The sequence below is a fragment of the Ceratotherium simum genome, chromosome 17, assembly GCF_057802395.1.
Source record: "Ceratotherium simum simum isolate JZ-2026a chromosome 17, ASM5780239v1, whole genome shotgun sequence".
In the NCBI taxonomy this organism is placed as follows: domain Eukaryota; kingdom Metazoa; phylum Chordata; class Mammalia; order Perissodactyla; family Rhinocerotidae; genus Ceratotherium; species Ceratotherium simum.
This window is the reverse complement of record NC_141916.1, coordinates 755,571-775,263: the sequence shown is the minus strand read 5'-3', so window position 1 is coordinate 775,263 and position 19,693 is coordinate 755,571. Positions and strand designations below refer to the sequence as shown.

At 39.5% G+C, this 19,693-nt stretch overlaps 1 protein-coding gene across 1 annotated transcript in view; it reads right to left on the bottom strand.

Annotated features, from left to right (window-relative positions):
- Positions 1-9,717, bottom strand: part of PTPRR (protein tyrosine phosphatase receptor type R) — a gene marked incomplete at its 5' end in the record, with an annotated part of 201,775 nt that extends 192,058 nt beyond the window's left edge. The window contains one exon of the mRNA XM_014786722.2: positions 9,409-9,717. Coding sequence (XP_014642208.2) covers positions 9,409-9,717 — 309 coding nt within the window. The remainder of the gene's footprint in view (positions 1-9,408) is intronic.
- Between the last annotated feature and the right edge of the window lie 9,976 nt (positions 9,718-19,693).

Sequence of the window (19,693 nt, the reverse complement as noted above, 5' to 3'; positions counted from 1 at the left end):
GGAAAGGAAGACGGTGACGAGACCCAGCTGTTAGCAGTGGAGATAAGCAGGGTTTTCAGTCGAGGCCACCGTGTGGCTGTGTGGGCTACGTGATGTGCAGCTCCGGGGGTGCTGCTGGCTTAACCTCCAGATTGAAGTACCTCCTAGACCTCTACACCAAGGCAAGAAGCCCATTGCAATGCTGGGATTTTACCCCAAGATCAGAGTAGATCAGCAACAAAATTGACAGTCCTGCTGATCATCATCATCATCACCACCGTCACTGCACTAGTGACAGCTGACATCGCGACGTGTTAGGCTTTACGGAACACATTCCGGGGCCCCAGGAAGAATCAGAGGAGGTAGCCAGGTGAGCTATGACAACTCCCACTAAAATGAAGAAACAAAGACTCAGAAACATTCACTGACTTGCCCAAGATCTCGCAGGGAGTCAGTGGCAGAACAGGCATGTGGACTGGATGTGTCCTTCTGAAACCATCCGTCCCAGTCGTTAATGCTCACGGTGGGATGGAGAGTGGTCCCTGGCCCTGGGATGGGCTGAGGTGGGGCCTGCTGAGCAGTGAACCAAACAGATCATTACACACATTACGATTCTTTCATAGCAGCTATATTTTCTTATTTTTTCAAACTTGATGGGTAAACAGATTCTCCCTGTTAAGGGATTTCCTGCTCTGGAGCAATCAGACTTGGCCTGTCCGTACCGATGGCTATTTTGTTCTTGTGACTATTTGTTTAGACAGAATATGCTACAGAAAGGACTTATGGCAGCTTACAAAATGCATATAACACAAAATAAAATTGAATAAAAAGTAAGGAATGAGGAAATTCAACTGGAAGGAAAATGAGTGAAGAAAAGAAAACATCCAGCCAAAATGAGGTTAGTTCACAAAATAAATAAGGCCTTCAGTAAAGTTCTCTACATTTGATGGAGGCAGACCACGAACATGGCTCTCAGCTTTTCAGCAATCAAGAGAAAGAGGGAAACGTGATTCACAGCATTTAAAAAATATAATTATAAGCCAACCAGTGACTCAGGAGAAATACAAGTATTCTGGGTTCTAAGACCCAGACGTCTTTTCCACTGTTCCATAGAATGCTAATAATAGCAGCCAATTTTTATCAGGATCTTACTATGTCAGATCTTTGCTATGCTAAGATGCTTTATCTCATTCAGTTCCCACAACAATTCCACAGGATGGGTATTATTAGTGTCACTTTTTTACAAATGACGAAACTGAAATACAGAGAAGTCACTAAAAAAACACGCTCAGTAAGGACCTGATTTGGGGTTCCAACGCAGTGCTGCTGGCTCCAAAGTTACTCTTCTACCACAAGGCTTCCATTTAGGAGCTACACTTTGATTCAGTCCCTAAGGATCCCTGAACATCCCACAGAATCCCTCAATATCCAATACAACATCGTCCCCACCACTTTCTCCCTGACACAGACCTTCAACCTTCTTCTTCACTGCACCTACCACCGTCTGAAATGACTGTGTTCAGTTGTTCACTTATTTTATTGTCTTTCTCCTGTCAGCATGTGAGCTGCGTAGCCACAATGGCCTTGTTCATCCTGATACCCCTGTATCCTGGAGTCTGCTTCACCACCTAGGACGCACGCAGGAGGCACTCAATAATATTTTGAATGAATGCACGTTTCAAGGAGCGAGGATCAGGTGGCCATTCAAAACTTTTGTGTGTTTGAGAATCCAGTTGCCCTACTTATTCTTAGTTCCTACAGATATTACTTACATCTTCTCCAGTCTCCATGACTTACTTATACTAGCTGCTCACCAAAAATGTGTTGGTTGCCTGTAACTTGGCTATTTTTCATAATACAGCTTGACATAGACTTGATTTTGTCCATTTGATCTTATAACTAAAAATTATAGTTAAGAATATAGATGATACCATCGCTTGTCACACACGAAGAAATTTTTTAATTCTTTTGTCCATAAAAAATGATTGCTGATTTTTAAAAGCCTACATTCAAAGAATTTGCCTAGTGGCCTGTTCAATACAGATTTTGCTATTTGCTGCTCAATATTTGTTATTTAAAAAACAGACCAGTTCTAAAAAAAAGAGCGAAAGCAACTTAATGGCTTAAAGCACAAAGAACCAACATGTACTTGTTCTGGTTAAACACCTAATTCTAGTGGCCATGTTTTTGGGCAGGAAAAACAATCAAATTCTTAAACAATGCAGCTTCACTAGGTCAGTAACAGGATCATGAGATAATCAGGGGGCTTTTGAACTACAGACACACAGACACATGCAGAACTCCAAGATATTAACCATAATTGTTTGGATGACATAAATAAATGCAGTCCAGGAAATCTTGGCATAAGACAGGCTCCCAGCCCCGACTGTCTCCATGCATGTCCTCACTGCTCTCAGGCTCCCAGGCTCCCTCGAGATTCGCATCACATGGCTGTCATTTCCAGAGAGGAGGGCAGACAGCTCTCACAAACACAGCTCTTCCTGCAATCGTAGCAACTGTCTGTGAATGCTTGGCCTATCCCTCAAAAGTGGGTCTTTTTCTTCTTTTTTCTATAAAGTTACCTGTTGCTAACTTATTGTTTCAGGTAAAAGACTAAATCATATGAAAACGTAGGCTAAATTGGCAGGCATGTGAAGTTGATGATGTCCTCTTGACTTATCTTCCTGGACTCACATGGTCCCAATAAAGCATACAGGGGAGGAAAGAAACTGCTTGGGATATGACAGTGGCTAGATTGTAATTTCATACTCCAAAAACAAAATTTGGAAAATGTTTAAAGTGCAAGATTATGACCAATTTTCTTTATGAAAAGACAATGATATGATATGACAGTGATATGATACTGTGATTTATAATAAAAAATAGTTTGGTCTTCATTCACAGTTCCTGGCATAGAGCTCCTAAAACCCTATAGGTTCCTAAATAAGAGCTACAGGGGCATCTTTGGTTATACTGCTTAGTTTTGCTCCCAGTTCCTAGAATAACTTCAGAGTCGCAAAGTTGAAATGGGTATTTTCTGTTATTCATAACAATCCCTTTTAACTACACCTAAGTTTATGTTAATAAGGTGACTTTTGGAAAACCCTTAAGGATGGAGGCAAGTTGTCAGGGGAACCAACGAAGTGATTAGAGGGACAGAACTTTCAGTTCCACCCCCAGCTCTGGGGAGGGGACGGGATGGAGGTTGAATCAATCTCCAATGGCCAATGATTTAATCAATCATGCCTATGTAATGAAGTCTCCATAAAAATCCAAACCCAAAAGAATAAGGTTCAGAGAGCTCCCAGGGTGCTGAAGACGTGGAGGTGCTGGGAGGGTGGTGCTCCTGGAGAGGGCACAGAAGCTACTTGCCCTTTCCCACATGCCTTGCCCTATGCATCTTTTTCATCTGCCTGCTCCTGAGTCATATCTTTTTATAATAACCTAGTAAGTAAAATCTTATCCTGAGTTTTGTGAGCCACTCCAGCAAATTATCAAACCTGAGAAGGGGGTTGCAGGAACCTCTGATTTACAGCTAGTGAGTCAGAAGCACAGGCAACAACCTGGACTTGAGACTGGTCTCTGGATGAGGGCGGTCTTGTGGGCCTGTGCCCTTCACCTGCGGGATCTGATGCTGTCTCCAGGTATATAGTGTCAGAACTGAATTAAATTGTAGGACCCGCAGCTGGTGTCACAGAACTGTGTGGTGTGGGAAACCTGCTCTCTCTTCACATTTGGTGACCAGAAATGCCATAAGTGCAGTATGAGAGTCAAGAATGTAGAGAGTAGAGGAGAAACACAGAGGGATTTCCCCTTTACACTGCGGTGTTAGAAGTGGGATTTGCCAGAGCAGTCCTGGCTCACGGAAACATGTGGTTTGGGAAGAGAAAAGATGAAAGGACAGAAGATGAAGAACCTTTGATGCCTGGGTGGCCGTGTGGTTACCGAGGTCTGAAGCCGCAGCTGTGGGGCTCAGTTACTAAACGTAAAGTTACCAATGAGTAAGCTTCATAACTTTGCCCAGGGAGAGAACTTTCCAGAGACTTTAAGCTCCTAGGTTTTCCTAAAACAAGAGAAAGGAACAAATTGTGTCTCCCATCTGAGTTATAGGGATCATGTTGAGAAAACTAAGGCATTTGCTAAATGGGGCCAGTCCCATCGAGCACGGGCAGGGCCAGATGCCCAGAAGGCCCGACAGGATCATCCACTAGCAGTTAGATTTTAAAGTAAAGGATTGTATAGTAAGAACAAACAAACAAACAAACAAATAACCTCCCCCCCAAAAACTAAGCATGATTTATAAGTATTTACGATTAGAGAGAAATAGATAAAGAAAAAGGGACAAAGTCACACGCAGAGCCTGCGAGAGAAGTTCTTAGAACTGGAAAACCAGAGGGCAATTTGTAGAGAGAGACCTGACAGGTAAACATTTGCTCCAAAGAAAAGATCCCAATTTGTTTTACATTATTGTGGAAATTTTGAATTGAAAAAAAGAGTTTTTAGGCTCCAACATAAAGAGACACAGCACTTTCCATCTTTCTTAGTGAAAAGTCTTGAAAAAAAATATTTTATATGCTCTTAACAGAACATCCACTTTTTCTGTCCTGCTAACTTCTTTGGCTGCTTTAAATATTTCCCTTGCTTAAGACTGAAGGTCTGGGCCAGCCCCGTGGCTTAGCGGTTAAGTGCACGCGCTCCACTACTGGCGGCTCAGGTTCGGATCCCGGGCACGAACCAATGCACCACTTGTCCGGCCATGCTGAGGCCACGTCCCACATACAGCAACTAGAAGGATGTGCAACTATGACATACAACTATCTACTGGGGCTTTGGGGAAAAAAAAAGGAGGAAGGTTGGCAATAGATGTTAGCTCAGAGCCAGTCTTCCTCAGCAAAAAGAGGAGGATTAGCATGGATGTTAGCTCAGGGCTGATCTTCCTCACAAAAAAAAAAAAAAAAGACTGAAGGTCTATGGAACATACATAAGTTGGCCAAGTAGGAAAAAAATAGATCCTATGAGACAATTATACAGAGTAGGGTTCATAAAGAAAGTAGTTCTCTGTAAGATAAACTCCCTGAAATCTCTCAATAATATTAATTAGACAGTTGCAACGAAAAGAATATTTTATTTGAGAGATTCAACATTTGTTTCTCCTTCTCAGAATTAGCTGCCTTAAATCATTGAATGTGTTGGGAATATAACTCAATACATAAAAATGTAAAATTTATTAACCAATGGAATTTTTAGCAGCTGTTAAAAATGATGCTATATAAAGATAATTAATGACATGAAAAAGTGTCCTTAATATAAACTAAATAAAAAATCCTACAAAACTTTATGTATGGAGATTCCATATTTTTGCAAAAAATCGTCCACACCCATACATATAAAAGACTATATAGATACATATATCAAGATAACTTTGTCATGTAATAGTGAAGGATTATTTTTATTTCCTGTTTTTTTCTCTATATTTCTAAATGTTCTGAAACTCTGTGAAAGTACATTATTTTTGGAGTCAAAACAAAAGTATTATTAAATTATTCTCTGTATATGAGGATATTCCACGTCTAATTAGTATGGTAATCAATTAACCCAGTTCTCTTAAGACTTCAGTCATCCTAATGTTGGGTCTAAATGATCCAAAACAAGCAGATGTACTGAGGGGCCCAGCTGGACCACAGGGACGTTGCCTAAGCTTGACCTCGAGTGTTTCCAGAACACGTCCCAGCATCCCCCTTGCTGCTTTAGGAGCTAGAAATGGAGAGGGAACAGATGGCGAGCTGACTGTCAGGACGCACGCTCCCAAGTGGAGTCTGTGCCTCGAGACTGTTTGCAGGAGCACAGCACTGTCTGGAGAACCTGAGCACAAAGCTTTCTGGAATGCAAATGTTGGGACAAAAAGAAAGGTGGTTATATAAGAAGATCCCATAGTTTAGCACGAAGCATTTAGGTTAAGAAAAGAGCAAAACTTAATAAAATCTCTGAAGTAGATTACAGAATTTCTTTTTCTAGACTTTCTTAAAAATAAAATAAAACCTGACACTGTAATTCATTTTTTATTATCTGTGGAATGGCCATCATGGATCTTTTACCTCTTACCCTCTGGGTCCAACATTAACATCTAGCAATCAATGAGTGTATTTTCAGAGGATGAAGATTAACATTATCATTAACTTCAATAAAATGTAACTCATAAAGTTAAATTTTCTGTTGGGAAAATTTACAATACTTCTCCAAAGCAAACCCTCCTCCTTGCCTTCCTCCCTCCCTCTCTTCTCTCCCTTCTGTCCCCTCCCCTCCCCTCTCCTTCCTCCTTGTCCTCTTCTCTCCTCTTCTTCCTATCCCTTCTCCTTCTTTTTCTCCCTTTTATTTTCCTTCCTTCAAGTCCATCCTGTGGAGTAAGCCATAATCTTTCCACCCATTATATTCCAAAGCCTTCCTAGTCCCCAGTTTTCTCAGATTTTGCCCAGGCTAGAATATTCTCCACTCAGCAACCTCTGCTGAACTTGCTGAACTGGAAGAGCCTGTAGCTGATTCCACTCTGCCATTTTCTTCTTTTTTTTTGGTAAGAAGATTTGGCCCTGAGCTAACATCTGTTGCCAATCTTCCTCTTTTTTTTGCTTGAGGAAGATTGTTGCTGTGCTAACGTCTGTGCCCATCTTCCTCTATTTTGTATGTGGGACGCCACCACAGCATGGCTTGATGAGTGGCGTGTAGGTCCACGCCCAGGATCCGGACCTGCGAACCCCAGGTCGCCAAAGCAGAGCGCGTGAACTTAACCACTATGCCACTGGGCTGGCCCCCAGCCTACATTTACATTCACACCCCTGGGTTACCTCCTTCCTGGTGTTGTGGCCTGGTGGCCTGACATACATCTGTGGAATTACCAGCACACATTTGGTTAAAGCCATTTGTTGTTTGGTTTTTTGGGGGGACATTCATATTCCTTCTATATTGCATTTGTACAGAAATCCTAATAACAGCTTCTTAATTGAGCTTCTAGAACATAATTAGCATTCTTTGGGATAAACGTTCTAATTGTGCTGTCTTCTCCTTGGAATAAATAAACTACACATTTTCCTGATTATAAAAGAAAGGAGAAAAAGGAAAAAAAATTCATTCATGGACAAATGCTTTTATAAAATGATTTGTGGAGGCAATTGGGAATCAGGGAAGCAGGAAGGACACAGGAATCTTTCATGTCACTGTCAGATTTCTCATTTTAAAACTCATTGTCTGAAGGAGTCAGGAACAAGGGAGAGAAAGAAGTACAGGAGGATAAAAAAGCAATCTCTCCCTCTGAGCTAGGAAGACTTAAAAGTTACACGTACAACTTGGAAGTTGGGAGTGGCTTTTTACTCTGGCTGAAAAACATCCCAATAATTCCCCTAATCCAGGAAACTGTTATTCATTAACACAACTCATCTGGGTATAATTTAAGCCACCAAATAATTCTTTGGTACCACTGCGATATTCTTCAAGCAATACAGTCTGTGTGTGTGTAAATATATAAATGTAAATATATATATAAACACATTTACACCCCAGCCACACAAACACACATCACTTACCCATCGAAGTCACTTAGCTGCCAGAATACCTCCCTTTCATCATCTACACTCCATTCTTAAATCTCTTTTCTGGATGGAAAGAACCTTCAAACCAGCTGATACTTGATCGAATGCTGACCTTCTGCTTTTTGAGTAAGCTGAACATTATTGAGTTATTTAAAAAGAACTTCACCGCCCTGGTTTTCCTACTAAATCACCCTGTGCATAAGTAAGTGGATTATAGGAAACATTAGCACTAGCAATCGTTGTTGTAAGCTAGCCACACCACAGCACAGTTAAGACCAGATCAAGAGATGTTAGGGGAGGCGGATGCAGCAAAATCGTCTGTCACCTCCATGTAATCATCTCTCAAAAGAAAAAGCACGGCTTCTCCAGGTATCTCCAAACCACAACCACCTGTCAGAATTCCTCACTGATGCCTTTTATCCTGCATAATATTAAATTAACTAGACAGTACATGACATTACAAGATAGAACAAACCTCTTGAACTGTAATTCACAGCGACTTTGAGAGTTGATGATGGTGGGTATGTGACGGTCACTAGAGGAAGTATCTCCTATGAGCCCTGGCGTTCGCACAAGCGTATCCAGATACAATGACATCGTTAACATCATTTATCCTCACTGAGTAGATGGAGTACATGGCTCTCACCCTCAAAACATCTGTTACTCATGTAAATGCAGAAAATTTCTTCAAGTATTTCAGGAGACCAAATGACCCACATATTTTCTCTTAGTAAGAGCTCATCTTGTGTCTCAATTTATGATTTTTATTGAATTACTGACATGTCCCCCCAGACATTTCTCAAGCAAAACCAGAGACTCCATTCCATTTGTCTCTTTTTCTAGATACCCCAAGTGAAGACTGGGTCATAATGAATACTCCATGTACGCTAGTTGAAAGCACCAATGAGTGGATCTTTGATTCTCAATACCAAGTAAAATGTCCTATATGTAGTAGATAAAAACAAAGAAAAGGAAGAAAATCTTGTAAAATTTAATTACATTTGGTGCATAGAGAGGTTGCCAAAATGCAAACATAGTTTCATTGAATTATCACAGCCTTAAAAGTCAACATATTTGATTATATTTTGGGGCAGAAACGCAATAACAGCCATTTAACTACTGATTTGTAGTTTTAATGTGGATCCTCCTATTGTGACTTTAAACTTGAGGGGGACAATAGTCTAAAACAGGGTGTCAGCCTCGGCATGCATTTAAACTCTGACACCTCCACAAATTGGGGACTGTGGCCCGGATTACACAACCTAAGAACACGAGCAATGGGACCATTGCATTGTTTTATTGATAAAGGGTGATGCTTGCTCAGTGGTATTGGGAATATTATCCACCAATTACCCGAAAACCATCTTATTTACTTCAATGACAGAGACTACCCTCCCTCTACAGCACCTTCTCCCTTCATTTCTTACAGTTTCGGTCAAATGACCAGAAGGTCTTCAATAACTATACTTATTTACATAAGCTGAGACTGAGGCCTATCCGCTTGGAACAGATGATCACAGAGGCAGGAGGCTCAGTACAGAACATGATCAGCTGTCACTGTAAGGCCTTCCAGAGCAACTTTTTATTCAAATATTTCTGAAGCATCTACTCTGCACCATGCAGTGTGCTGTGCACAGAGGATACAGACAAGGTTTCTTATCTCATAGGCTTACATTCAAGAGGAAGCCCACAGACAATAGCCAAGTAACAGAAAAGAAACATCAGAGAGTGACAAATGCTGAGGTAAATAATCATTGGATCCAATGACAACTATTCACCATTAGGTTTTTTCAAGCATCAGCCACAGAGGAACTCATCAGCACCAGCATCAGCCAAGTGCAGTACTCACCACCACAATTACATTTGCTGCTGGGACTGGAAGATTCTCCACCTCAAGATCTTGGCCAGCCACGGCCAGTAGATTGAGCGACGGGTCATCCGCAGGTCTAGGATATGCTGAGTTAACAATTTGGTGGCGTTTGCTTATCTGAGCTTTGGAAGAGGAGTGGTAGCTGTGTTTATATATCTTTTGTGGAGCTACATCCAGGCTCTTCTCAATATCTTGTGCATGGTGATAAACGAATGCTGACTTTCCGCTCTTCTTCTGATGAATTTCCAAAAAGTGATCATTTCCTGAAAAGCACCCTGAAAGGGGAAGAAGCAGAAATGAAAATCAAAGACCTTATTCAGTAAGATGAGTAGAAATATCCAACAAAGAGAATTACCCTCTTTGAAGGCTTGAAGGCCTGTGAAGGATTTAGGTCAGCTGGTCTCCATCTTTTCTCCTGGCTTCATTATCCCCAACAGATACAGCACATTCGCTGTTGGAGGCATCTTAGAGACTTTGGGTGACAGAAGTGGGCGTAGTTTGAAAAAGTCCTATTTATCTGACATTCTAACACCTCTTTTAGTCAGGAATTTTCTCCTGTATCTAAACTTCAGTTCTAACACCTGTTGGGCTTCTATTCCTGGATGTCCTATCTGTTCCTCAAATGATAACCATTTAGATCATATTTAAGCTTTCCTCCCTTTAATCAATTGGATTCCATACAATTCTTGTTTCATTCTTATTTTATCCTGCTTGTATTATAGTTAACTTCGTATAATTTTTTTAAATGCTTGAATATTTTCAGCTGAGAGCAGAAATCTGAGGATATTCATTGTGGTAGCAACTTCCAGTTGTGCAACAACATCCATTCTCTCCTTGTGACTTAGTAACGTGGACGCCCAGGGGAAGTAATACATTCACCTTTATTTCTTCTATTAGGTAAATATCCAATAATTAAATAACTCTTTCTCCTGTTTGTCACTGGCCACAGGAGAAAAGAGGTACCATACACACGTGAGTCAAGAGAACATTGCCAGGTCAAACACCAGTTAGAAACGCAAACCTCAGATCTTCCGTATGAGATGGGAAGTGAAGTGAGCGGATCACGATCTGGTGATGCCCTCCACAGAGTCATGCAACCTGAGTGCCCAGATTCTCCCTCGGTGCCTACGGCAACCGTAAGCTGCACAAGTACTGTCCTTAGAAAACTACTTACCTCTTTTTGTAAGAATTCTGGGGTGCCTAGAATTCTTATGGAATATTTATAGTAGAGGAATTGCTAGTTTTATAGCTTTTGCTCTCCTTCAAGACTTTTATGACCGGCCTCTATTTCTAGCATTTTCCACAATTCTGTCTTACCAACATGCTTTCAACTTTCACTTAGGGATATAAAGACAGGTGGTTTTCTTAGTCAGCTCAAGTGCTTTCTTCCATGATGAAATAGTTTGGGAATCATTTTTGGGTGTCAGATCATCCAAATCACAATCACATTTCATGTGGATTCTGGAATAGTAACAGAAACGGATCACCATGTGTCCAGTCCTCACCATGCTAACTAGATGGTAGCTTTTACTTAAGCAATCAAGCTACCATAATTTGCCAAAGATGACTGGACAGTGATGACCTTGAAATAACTGTAAATTTTGTTTCTCTGAGTGAGATAAGAGTTCCTTAGGTTTGGAAATGAAGCTGTCATTAGGAACATATTCAATATTATGAAATTCAGAACAGGGCTCTTCAATGTTGTTTTTCCTGCAGCATTTTATTAATGGAGAATGGTTCTAAAATGTTTTAGATGTATATTAGGTGTTCATTTAGTATTTTACTAAAAGTAATTTACTAAATGATGTTGAAGAGCTTCCATACTTCTGAAAGGCAAGTACCCCTGTGCCCTCTCAGAGATCCGAGTCTGCCGTTGTGAAAAGCAGCACTGAAGGGCTGCTTCAGCCCTTCACTGAAGTGCATCTGGGGGTTAAGAAATAGAAGGGACGCATGTCTTTATCCTAGTTGAATTTTATTTTCCTCATTTAAAGATGGCCCCTTGCTTTGGGAAAGGCATATTGAATGCTTGAATGAATTTGGGTTTCTCACCTGAGGGACTCCTCCTACCAAAAAGAGGAATCTATAATGTTCAGTAGCATGAAAACTATATCTGCCATGACAGTGCTACTGAAACTGGCATGTTAATAAAGACTAACATGCAAAAAAGACTTGCAGGTCCTTGCAAGATTTGGTAAGTAAAAGATAAAATAGTGGGGGATGGAGATGAATTTCAATAAGAAAGAAAGAACCAGCTTAGAAGATCTGAGAATGCAGATTTACGATAAGGGGAGAAATGAATGAAGAACTGATAAAATTACACAATTATCGTCAATCTTTCTTTGTACATGATATCAATCATGGCAAACTTTTCCAGAGCCACTTTATCTAAATAGAACAGATGAGTCCAGCTAACAAATCTCCTGTGCTAAAACTGGCCTACAGGGAAAGGTGAAAAAAAAATCTAATTTTAAGTACAATTGAAACACAATTAAAATTTCCCAGCTTTATCTAGTCGGATATGGGAAAGGACTTAGTCCTGCTTTGTCCTTGAGTAATGGGAACCAAGTTGGCACCATGGTATTAGCAACTACCATAGCCATTAGGTAGGAAAAAGGTTTTCAAAGTGTTGTGCTTAGATCTCTACATCAGAATCACCTGGGATATTAAGACGCAAATTCCCAGATCCCGCCGAGAATGACCATGGCAGAATCTCTTCTGGACATGTCACCTAGGAATCTGCATTTATAATGGAATTCTCACATTCAGACTCTGAAGTCGAGGACTGCTGAGCTAGTGTCTGGAATTAGTTTTATCTTCTCTATCTTCAAATGCCACCTCTCTATGGCCTCTTTCACTTCAACATTATGAATGTACTCAAGTAAACTTTTTGGAAATGTTACGATTGAGATGCCTATTAAATATTAAAGTGGAGATGTTGAATTATAAACTGAAAAATCAAGTCTATAGTTCATGGCTGGAGAGAGATTTGTGAGTCATCCAATACAGATAAAATTTAAAGCCTAGTGACTGGCTGTTGACAAGAGAAGAGTGTGTAGGACAGAGCACCGCAGATGTCGAATATGTAGAGTCAGGGAGCTGGAAGAAAAGGAGCCAGCAGAGATAAATGAGATGGAACAGCAGCAGAGTAGGAGGAAAACCGAGAAAGAGTTCTCACAGAAGCTCAGAAACAAAATGTTTTAGAACCTGTGTGTAGTATAGGGTCTTAGAAGCAACTGAAAAATTATCTCATAGTGATGTCTCTAGAAACTAGGATATAAATGGAATGTCCACGTGTTTCCACGGAAGATAAGTCCCACTGAAGACACATGCAAAGATTAAAAAATTACAAAGCACATCAAGAGACTCCTGCCATGAGAGACAGTCAGAAAACAGAAGTGGGAAGATTCTCATCTATGAAAGAATAAATAAAAGAGGAAAAGAAAGGGGGCTTTAAAATAAGTTGATTTAAAACATCCAAAGAGATTAAAAAAGAAAAATAAGAATAATAAGTTTAAGGAAAAGAGAATTGGCATGTTTCAATCCAAGTGGAAACACAGAAATGAAAAATATAATAACTGAAGGAATTCAACATATGGGTTAAACAGTAGACTAGACACCTCTGACTAAAGAATTAGTAAATTGGAAATTTTAATCAGTCAGAAAGCAGCACAGAGAAGTTAAGAGAGGAGATGTGAAAAAGAAGGTTAAGAGATGTGGTGGGCTGACTTTTCGGACGGCACTCTGTGACCCACACCCGCTGGTATTCACACCCTGTGTAGTCCCCTCTCACTGAGAGTGAGCTAGATTCCTCTTGTGACTTACTTCTAACCAACAGATGTGGCAAAGGTGATGGGGTGTCACTTCCATGATTAGGTTAAAAAGATGTCTGGGCCGGCCCCAGGGCTTAGCGGTTAAGTGTGCTTGCTCTGCTACCGGTGGCTGGTGTTCACACCCTGGTGCGAACCAATGCACCGCTTCTCCGGCCATGCTGAGGCCGCGTCCCACATACAACAACTAGCAGGATGTGCAACTATGACATACAACTATCTACTGGGGTTTTGGGGAGAAAAAGGGAAAAAAAGGAGGAGGATTGGCAATAGATGTTAGCTCAGGGCCGGTCTTCCTCAGCAAAAAGAGAAGGATTAGCATGGATGTTAGCTCAGGGCTGATCTCCCTCACAAAATAAAATAAAATAAAATAAAGTAAATAAAAAGATGTGACTTTTGAGCAGAGTCTCCTTGTTGACTTGGATGAAGCAAGTTGTCCTGTCCGATAGGTTCATGTGTAGGAGGTGGCTCCTGGCCAAAAGCCAGTGAAGAACTGAGGCCCTCAGTCCAAAAAGGAACTGAATCCTGCCAAGAACCGTGTAAAACGAGCTTGGGAGCAAATCTTTCCTCAGTTGAGCATTCATCTAGGAGCCCAGCTCGGGCCAGCTCTTTAACTGAAGCCTGACGAGAGACCTTGAAGCAGGTGTCCCAGCTAAGCCATGCCCAGATTTCTGTCTCATAGAAACTGAGAAATAACAAATGTGTATTGTTTTAATCTGCTAAATTTTAGAGTAATTCGTTATGCAGCAACTGGAAACTAATGCAGAGATATTGAGGGTAACATGATAAGCTGTAAGTTACCTTTAATGGCACTTAAGAAATGAACCATTATGGAAATTGGACATTTTATAAGATGTAAGGAGGGAAGTGACAAGATAAAATTTATATTTCTGAAAGATTACCCTGGCTATACAAGAAAACACGTTGGAAGGAAGCAAGAGTAAGTACGAAGATACCAAGTAAGGAATTTTAGGACAAATGAGCTGAGGCAGTGGAGGGATGGAGCAGAGATGAGTTCCAGAAGTATTAAGGCACTGGAATTCACAAAAAAAAAAAAAAAAAAGAAAGAAATTAATTCAATGATTGAGTTAACGTTTGGGATGGAACCAGCAGTGGAGGTTCAAGGATAATTCTGTTTCTAGTGGGCAACTGAACGCATGGAGTGCCTCTTATTGAGATAGAGAGATGTAAGTTTGTGAGGCCTACAATATATAGTAGCAGAAATGTCTAGAGAGCAATTATATTTATGTGAAACTCAGGAGGAAGCTCTGGACTAGAGATAAATACTTAAAAGCCATAAACATACCACTGGAAAATTCAGTGATGAGATTGCCGAGGAAGACTTGTGGGATGAGAAGAACAATGTGTCTGCAGCTGAGACCCAGAGAAGATCACAGTTAAGGAGTAGTTGGAGGAAGAGGAAGAGAAATCGGAGATTGAGGAAGTATGGAAGGCACAGGAAGAGTGTGAAAAGGAGTCTGTGATCAGCGCAGTGCCATCGAGAGTCTGAGAGTTTAAACAAGACAACCCTGAACACAGGATTTACCCACTGAAAATTCATCAATGGACAGCTGAGCCTGGATGGTCAGAGGACAAGATTCTATGTGAAAAAGGCTTGGGGACAGCATTCTAGAAGAACTAAGCCAACCATCCTCCACTGTTGAGTCCTTGAATGAAAATAAAATAATTTTAAAAGACTTAAAAGGGCATGGAAGATTCTGAGTCTGGGTCAGATGGAGGAAACCTGCTCTGCCTTGTCGCTTACACTAAATAGAGCTATAAAACCTGAATAAAGCAGCTATTTGAGAACTCTGGAAAGTAAGCAATGGCAGAGCAACTGGGAATGAAGAAGAGAATTCCAAGTTCCGCAGCATCAGCAGTAAGTTTTACATCTCCCGCTCCTGCCAGTATTCTCTAGTCAACCCACAGTGGACACCAGGATGCAGAGAGACAGCTCCAGGAGAAATACTCCAGCTCTAAAACTAGTTCTGAAAACGAGAACTGCAGGCATCTCCCCCCATTCTTCCCCTTTCTTTTCTCCACTCTCCATGCTCCATCCCAAGCAATCCTATGGCAGCAGTGGGTTTGGCCATTAACCACGGGATTAATTAAGACTAATTAATTAATTAAGTCTACAGGATTTGAAACTCTGCAAGAGGGGACGCTTCCTCTCTATCGGTGAAGCTGCACTTCTAGGAGGGTGGAGCCAACCACCCCAGCTTCTCCTCTCTCTGTCCTCCCACCACGTGGTCCTGGACTCAGACGGAGCTGTGGAAGTGCAAGAAACTCACTTCAACTTTAATGAAACAAGAGGTTTAAAGTGAAAAGACGGAAAAATCTTGCAATCATGCAAACACCAATCAAAAGAAAGCTAAAGTGACTATATTACTATGAGACAACGTAGACTTCAGAGCAAAGAAAATGACCAAGGATAAAGAGGGACATTACATAGTGACATATATGTACATATGATGTACACATATATGTACATAATGATGTGATATACATAAGAATACTTAGTAATCTTAAATGTGTGTGCAACCCCCCCAAAAGCATAAAAATACATGAAGCAAAAAGTGACCAAAATGAAAGGAGAAACAGGCACATCCACAATTACAGTTGGAGATTTTAACACTCCTCTCTCAATACTAGATAGAACTAGTAAACAGAAATTCAGCAAGGGCAAGATTATAAAAGACAGAATCACACCATCAACCAAGAGGGTCTAACAGATATTCATAGGACACCCCGACCAAGGGCACCAGAACACACACTCTTTTCCAGTGCACATGGAACATTCACCAAGACAGATCATATCCCAGGTCATAAAACAAACTTAGCACCTTTTCAAAGAACTGAAATTATACAAAGTACATTCTCTGACCATAATGAAATTGAACTAAATCAATAACAGAAAGAAAACCAGAATATTTCCAAACACTTGCAAATTAAACAACACACTTCTAAATATCTATGGATCAAAGAGTAATCACAGACAAATTAGAACATATCTGAACTAAACTAAAATGAAAATGTAACATCACAATTTGTGGGCTGCCATTGAAGCAGTGCTTAGAAGAAAACGTATAGCATAAATGCTTATACTAGAGAAGAAGAAAGATCTCAAATCAATAAGCTAAGCCTCCATTTTAAGAAACTAGAAAAAGAAGAGCAAAATAAATGTAAAGTGTGCAGAGTAAAGAAATTAAAAAGTTAAAAGCAGACATAATTACATTGAAAATAGGAAACAATAGAGAAAATCAATGAAACAAAGCTGATTCTTTGAAAACATCAAAAAATTGATAAAACTCTAGCAAGACTGACAAAGAAACAGAGAAAACACAAATGAAAGGAAGAATATACTACAGACCCAGCAGACATGAGAATAAGAAGAGATTACCACGTACACTCCTCTCCATGTAAACTCAACAACTTAGAGGAAATGACCAATTCCTTGAAAACCACCAACTAATGAAACTCACCCAAGATGAAATAAATAACCTCAATTGTCCTAAAATTATAAAAGAGATTGAATTCCTACTTAAATTTTTTTCTGAAAAAAGAAATCTTCAGGATCAAATGGTTTTACTGGCAAATTCTACTAGACATTTAAAGAAGAAAATAAAATCAATTCCACCAACCTCTCCCAGAATAAAGAAGAGGAGGGAACACTCCCAAATAGTGTTATGAGGCCAAAATTACCGTGATAACAAAACCAGGGAAAGACAAAACTAAAAAAGAAAACTATAGACCAATATTGTTCAGGAAAATATATGCAAAAACCCCCAACAAAATATTAGCAAATTTAATACAGAAATATATAAAAAGAATAACACACCATAACCAAGTGGGGTTTATCTTGGGAATCTAAGGCTGCTTCAATAATTGAAAAGCTATCAATGTAATCCACCATACTGATAGTCTAAAGAAGGAAAACAACATTATCACATAAATTGATGCAGAAAAAGCATTTGAAAAAATTCACACCTACTCATAAAAAAAAAAACTAAGCAAACTAGAAATAGAAGGGAACTCCTTCAACCTTACAAAAGGCACCTGCACAAAACCCCACAGCTAACACTATGCTCAATGGTGAAAGACCAGCGTTTCCTTCCTGAGACAGAGGACAAGGCAAGGATGACACACTTACCCCTTCTATACAGGAGTGTCCTGAAGTCCTAGTTGGTGCCAGAGACAAAGAAAAGAAGTGAAAGGCACGGAAACTGGGGAAGAAGAAATGAGATTGTTCTATTTGCAGATGGTATGATTGTCTATGTAGAAAATCCCAAGGAATCTACCAAAATCTTCCTAAAACTAACAGGTGAGTTAGCAAGGTCATAGAATACAAGGTCAACCAACAAAAATCAATGACATTTCTGTAAGCTAGCAATGTACAATTGAAGACTGAAATTAAAAAAATATTTACAACAGTTACAAAAAATAAAATTCTTAGATATAATTCTAAAAAAACATATATAGGGTATATATACTGAAAACTACAAAATGCTGAGAAAATAAATCAAAGAAGACCTAAATAAATAGACAGACAGACTACATTCACGAATTGGAAGACTCTACATAATGAAGAGGTCAATTATCCCCAATTACAATAAAAATCCAAGCAGAATTTTATATAGATAGATAGAGAATAGATAGAATTTTATATAGATAAACAGACGGATATATATACAAAGAGAGAGAGAGAGACTAATTCTAAAATTTATATAGAAAGGCAAAAGAAATAAAACAGCTAAAATAATTTTGAAAATGAAGAATAAAGGTGGAGGAATAATACTGCCCAATTCTAAGACTTACTATAAAGCTATAGCAATCAACATAGTGTGGTGTTAGGAAGAAATAAACACATAAATCAATGGAACAGAATAAAGAGTTCAAAAATAGATCCAGAGAAAATGTTTTTCTGAATAGCAATAGATCCAAAGGATAATCTTTTCAAAATGATATTGGAACACTGGACATCCATATGCAACAAAAGGAACCTTGACCTAAACTTCACGCTTTATATAAAAATGAACTGAAAAAGGATCATAGATCTAGATGTATAATATACAACTATAAAACTTTTAGAAGGAAATATAGGAAAAAATCTTTATTACCTAGAATTAGGCAAAGAGCTCTTGGACATGACACCTAAATCACAGACCATAAGAGAAAAAACTGATAAATTGGACTGGATCAAAATAACAAGTTTTTCTCTGGGAAAGACACTATTAAGAGGATAAAACAGCAAGCTACACAGTGGGAGGAAATATTCACAAATTACATACCCAAAAAAGACTTGTTATGAGAAAATAGAAAGAGCTCGTAAAACTCAACAGTAGGAAAACAAACAAACCAACTTAAAAATGGGCTAAAGACTTGAACAGACATGTTACCAAAGATACATGAATGACAAACAGGCACATGAAAATTTGCCCAATCCTATTAGCAAGTAGGGAAATGCATATTAAAACTGTGATATGATACCACTACACACCTCTTAGAGGGCTGAAATGAAAAATCTTAATAATACTCAGTGTTGGAGAGTATCTGGAGCAAGTAGAAGTCTCATGACTTGCTGGTGGGAAGACAAGAGGGCAAAGGCACCCTGGAAAACAGTTTGGCAGTTTCTCATAAACATATACTTTCTGTGTGACCCAGCAATCCCACTTCTGCATACTCACCCTAAAGAAATTCACTCAAAAACCTACAAGCAGCTCTATTCACAATTGCTCCCAAATGGAAACAACTCTAATGTCCTTCAGTGGGTAAATGGAAAAACAAACTGTGACACATCTGTATAATGGAATATTGCTTATCAATAAAAAAATGAACTACGAAAAGAACACAGCAACTTGGATGAATCTCAAAGGCATTAGGCTGATGAAGGAAGACAGCTGCAAAAAGTCACATGATTCCATTTATATGACATTCTCGAAAAGAAAAAAATTAGTGAAGGAGGACAGATCAATGGTTATTAGGGTTTAGGCGTTGGGGGATGGGGGAGATAGCATGAAGGAGTTTTTTTGGGTAATTGATCTTTTCCGTATTTTCTGTATTGTGGTGGTGGTTACATGAATCTATACACGTGCAAAAGTTCATAGAACCATAAACCAAAAAAAGTCAATAGATTATACTATATTATGGTTCATAAGCTACTTTTTTCAGTCAACACTGTATCAAAGCATCTTTTTTCATCACTAAATGTAAATCTGTACCATTGACAAATGATTGATAAACATATAGAAAGTAGTTTCAGTGTGTTTGGGGGAGAAATGTAGACTTAGATTGAGGAGTGCATGGGAGATAGAGACAACATACATGGACAACTCCCAACAAGTCTGGGTGTGATAGAGTGCCAGTGTGTTACCAGGAAGGGAACGTAGGGTTGGGGAATTTGGTTTCTCAAGAAGGATAGATTTGAGCATATTTAAAAC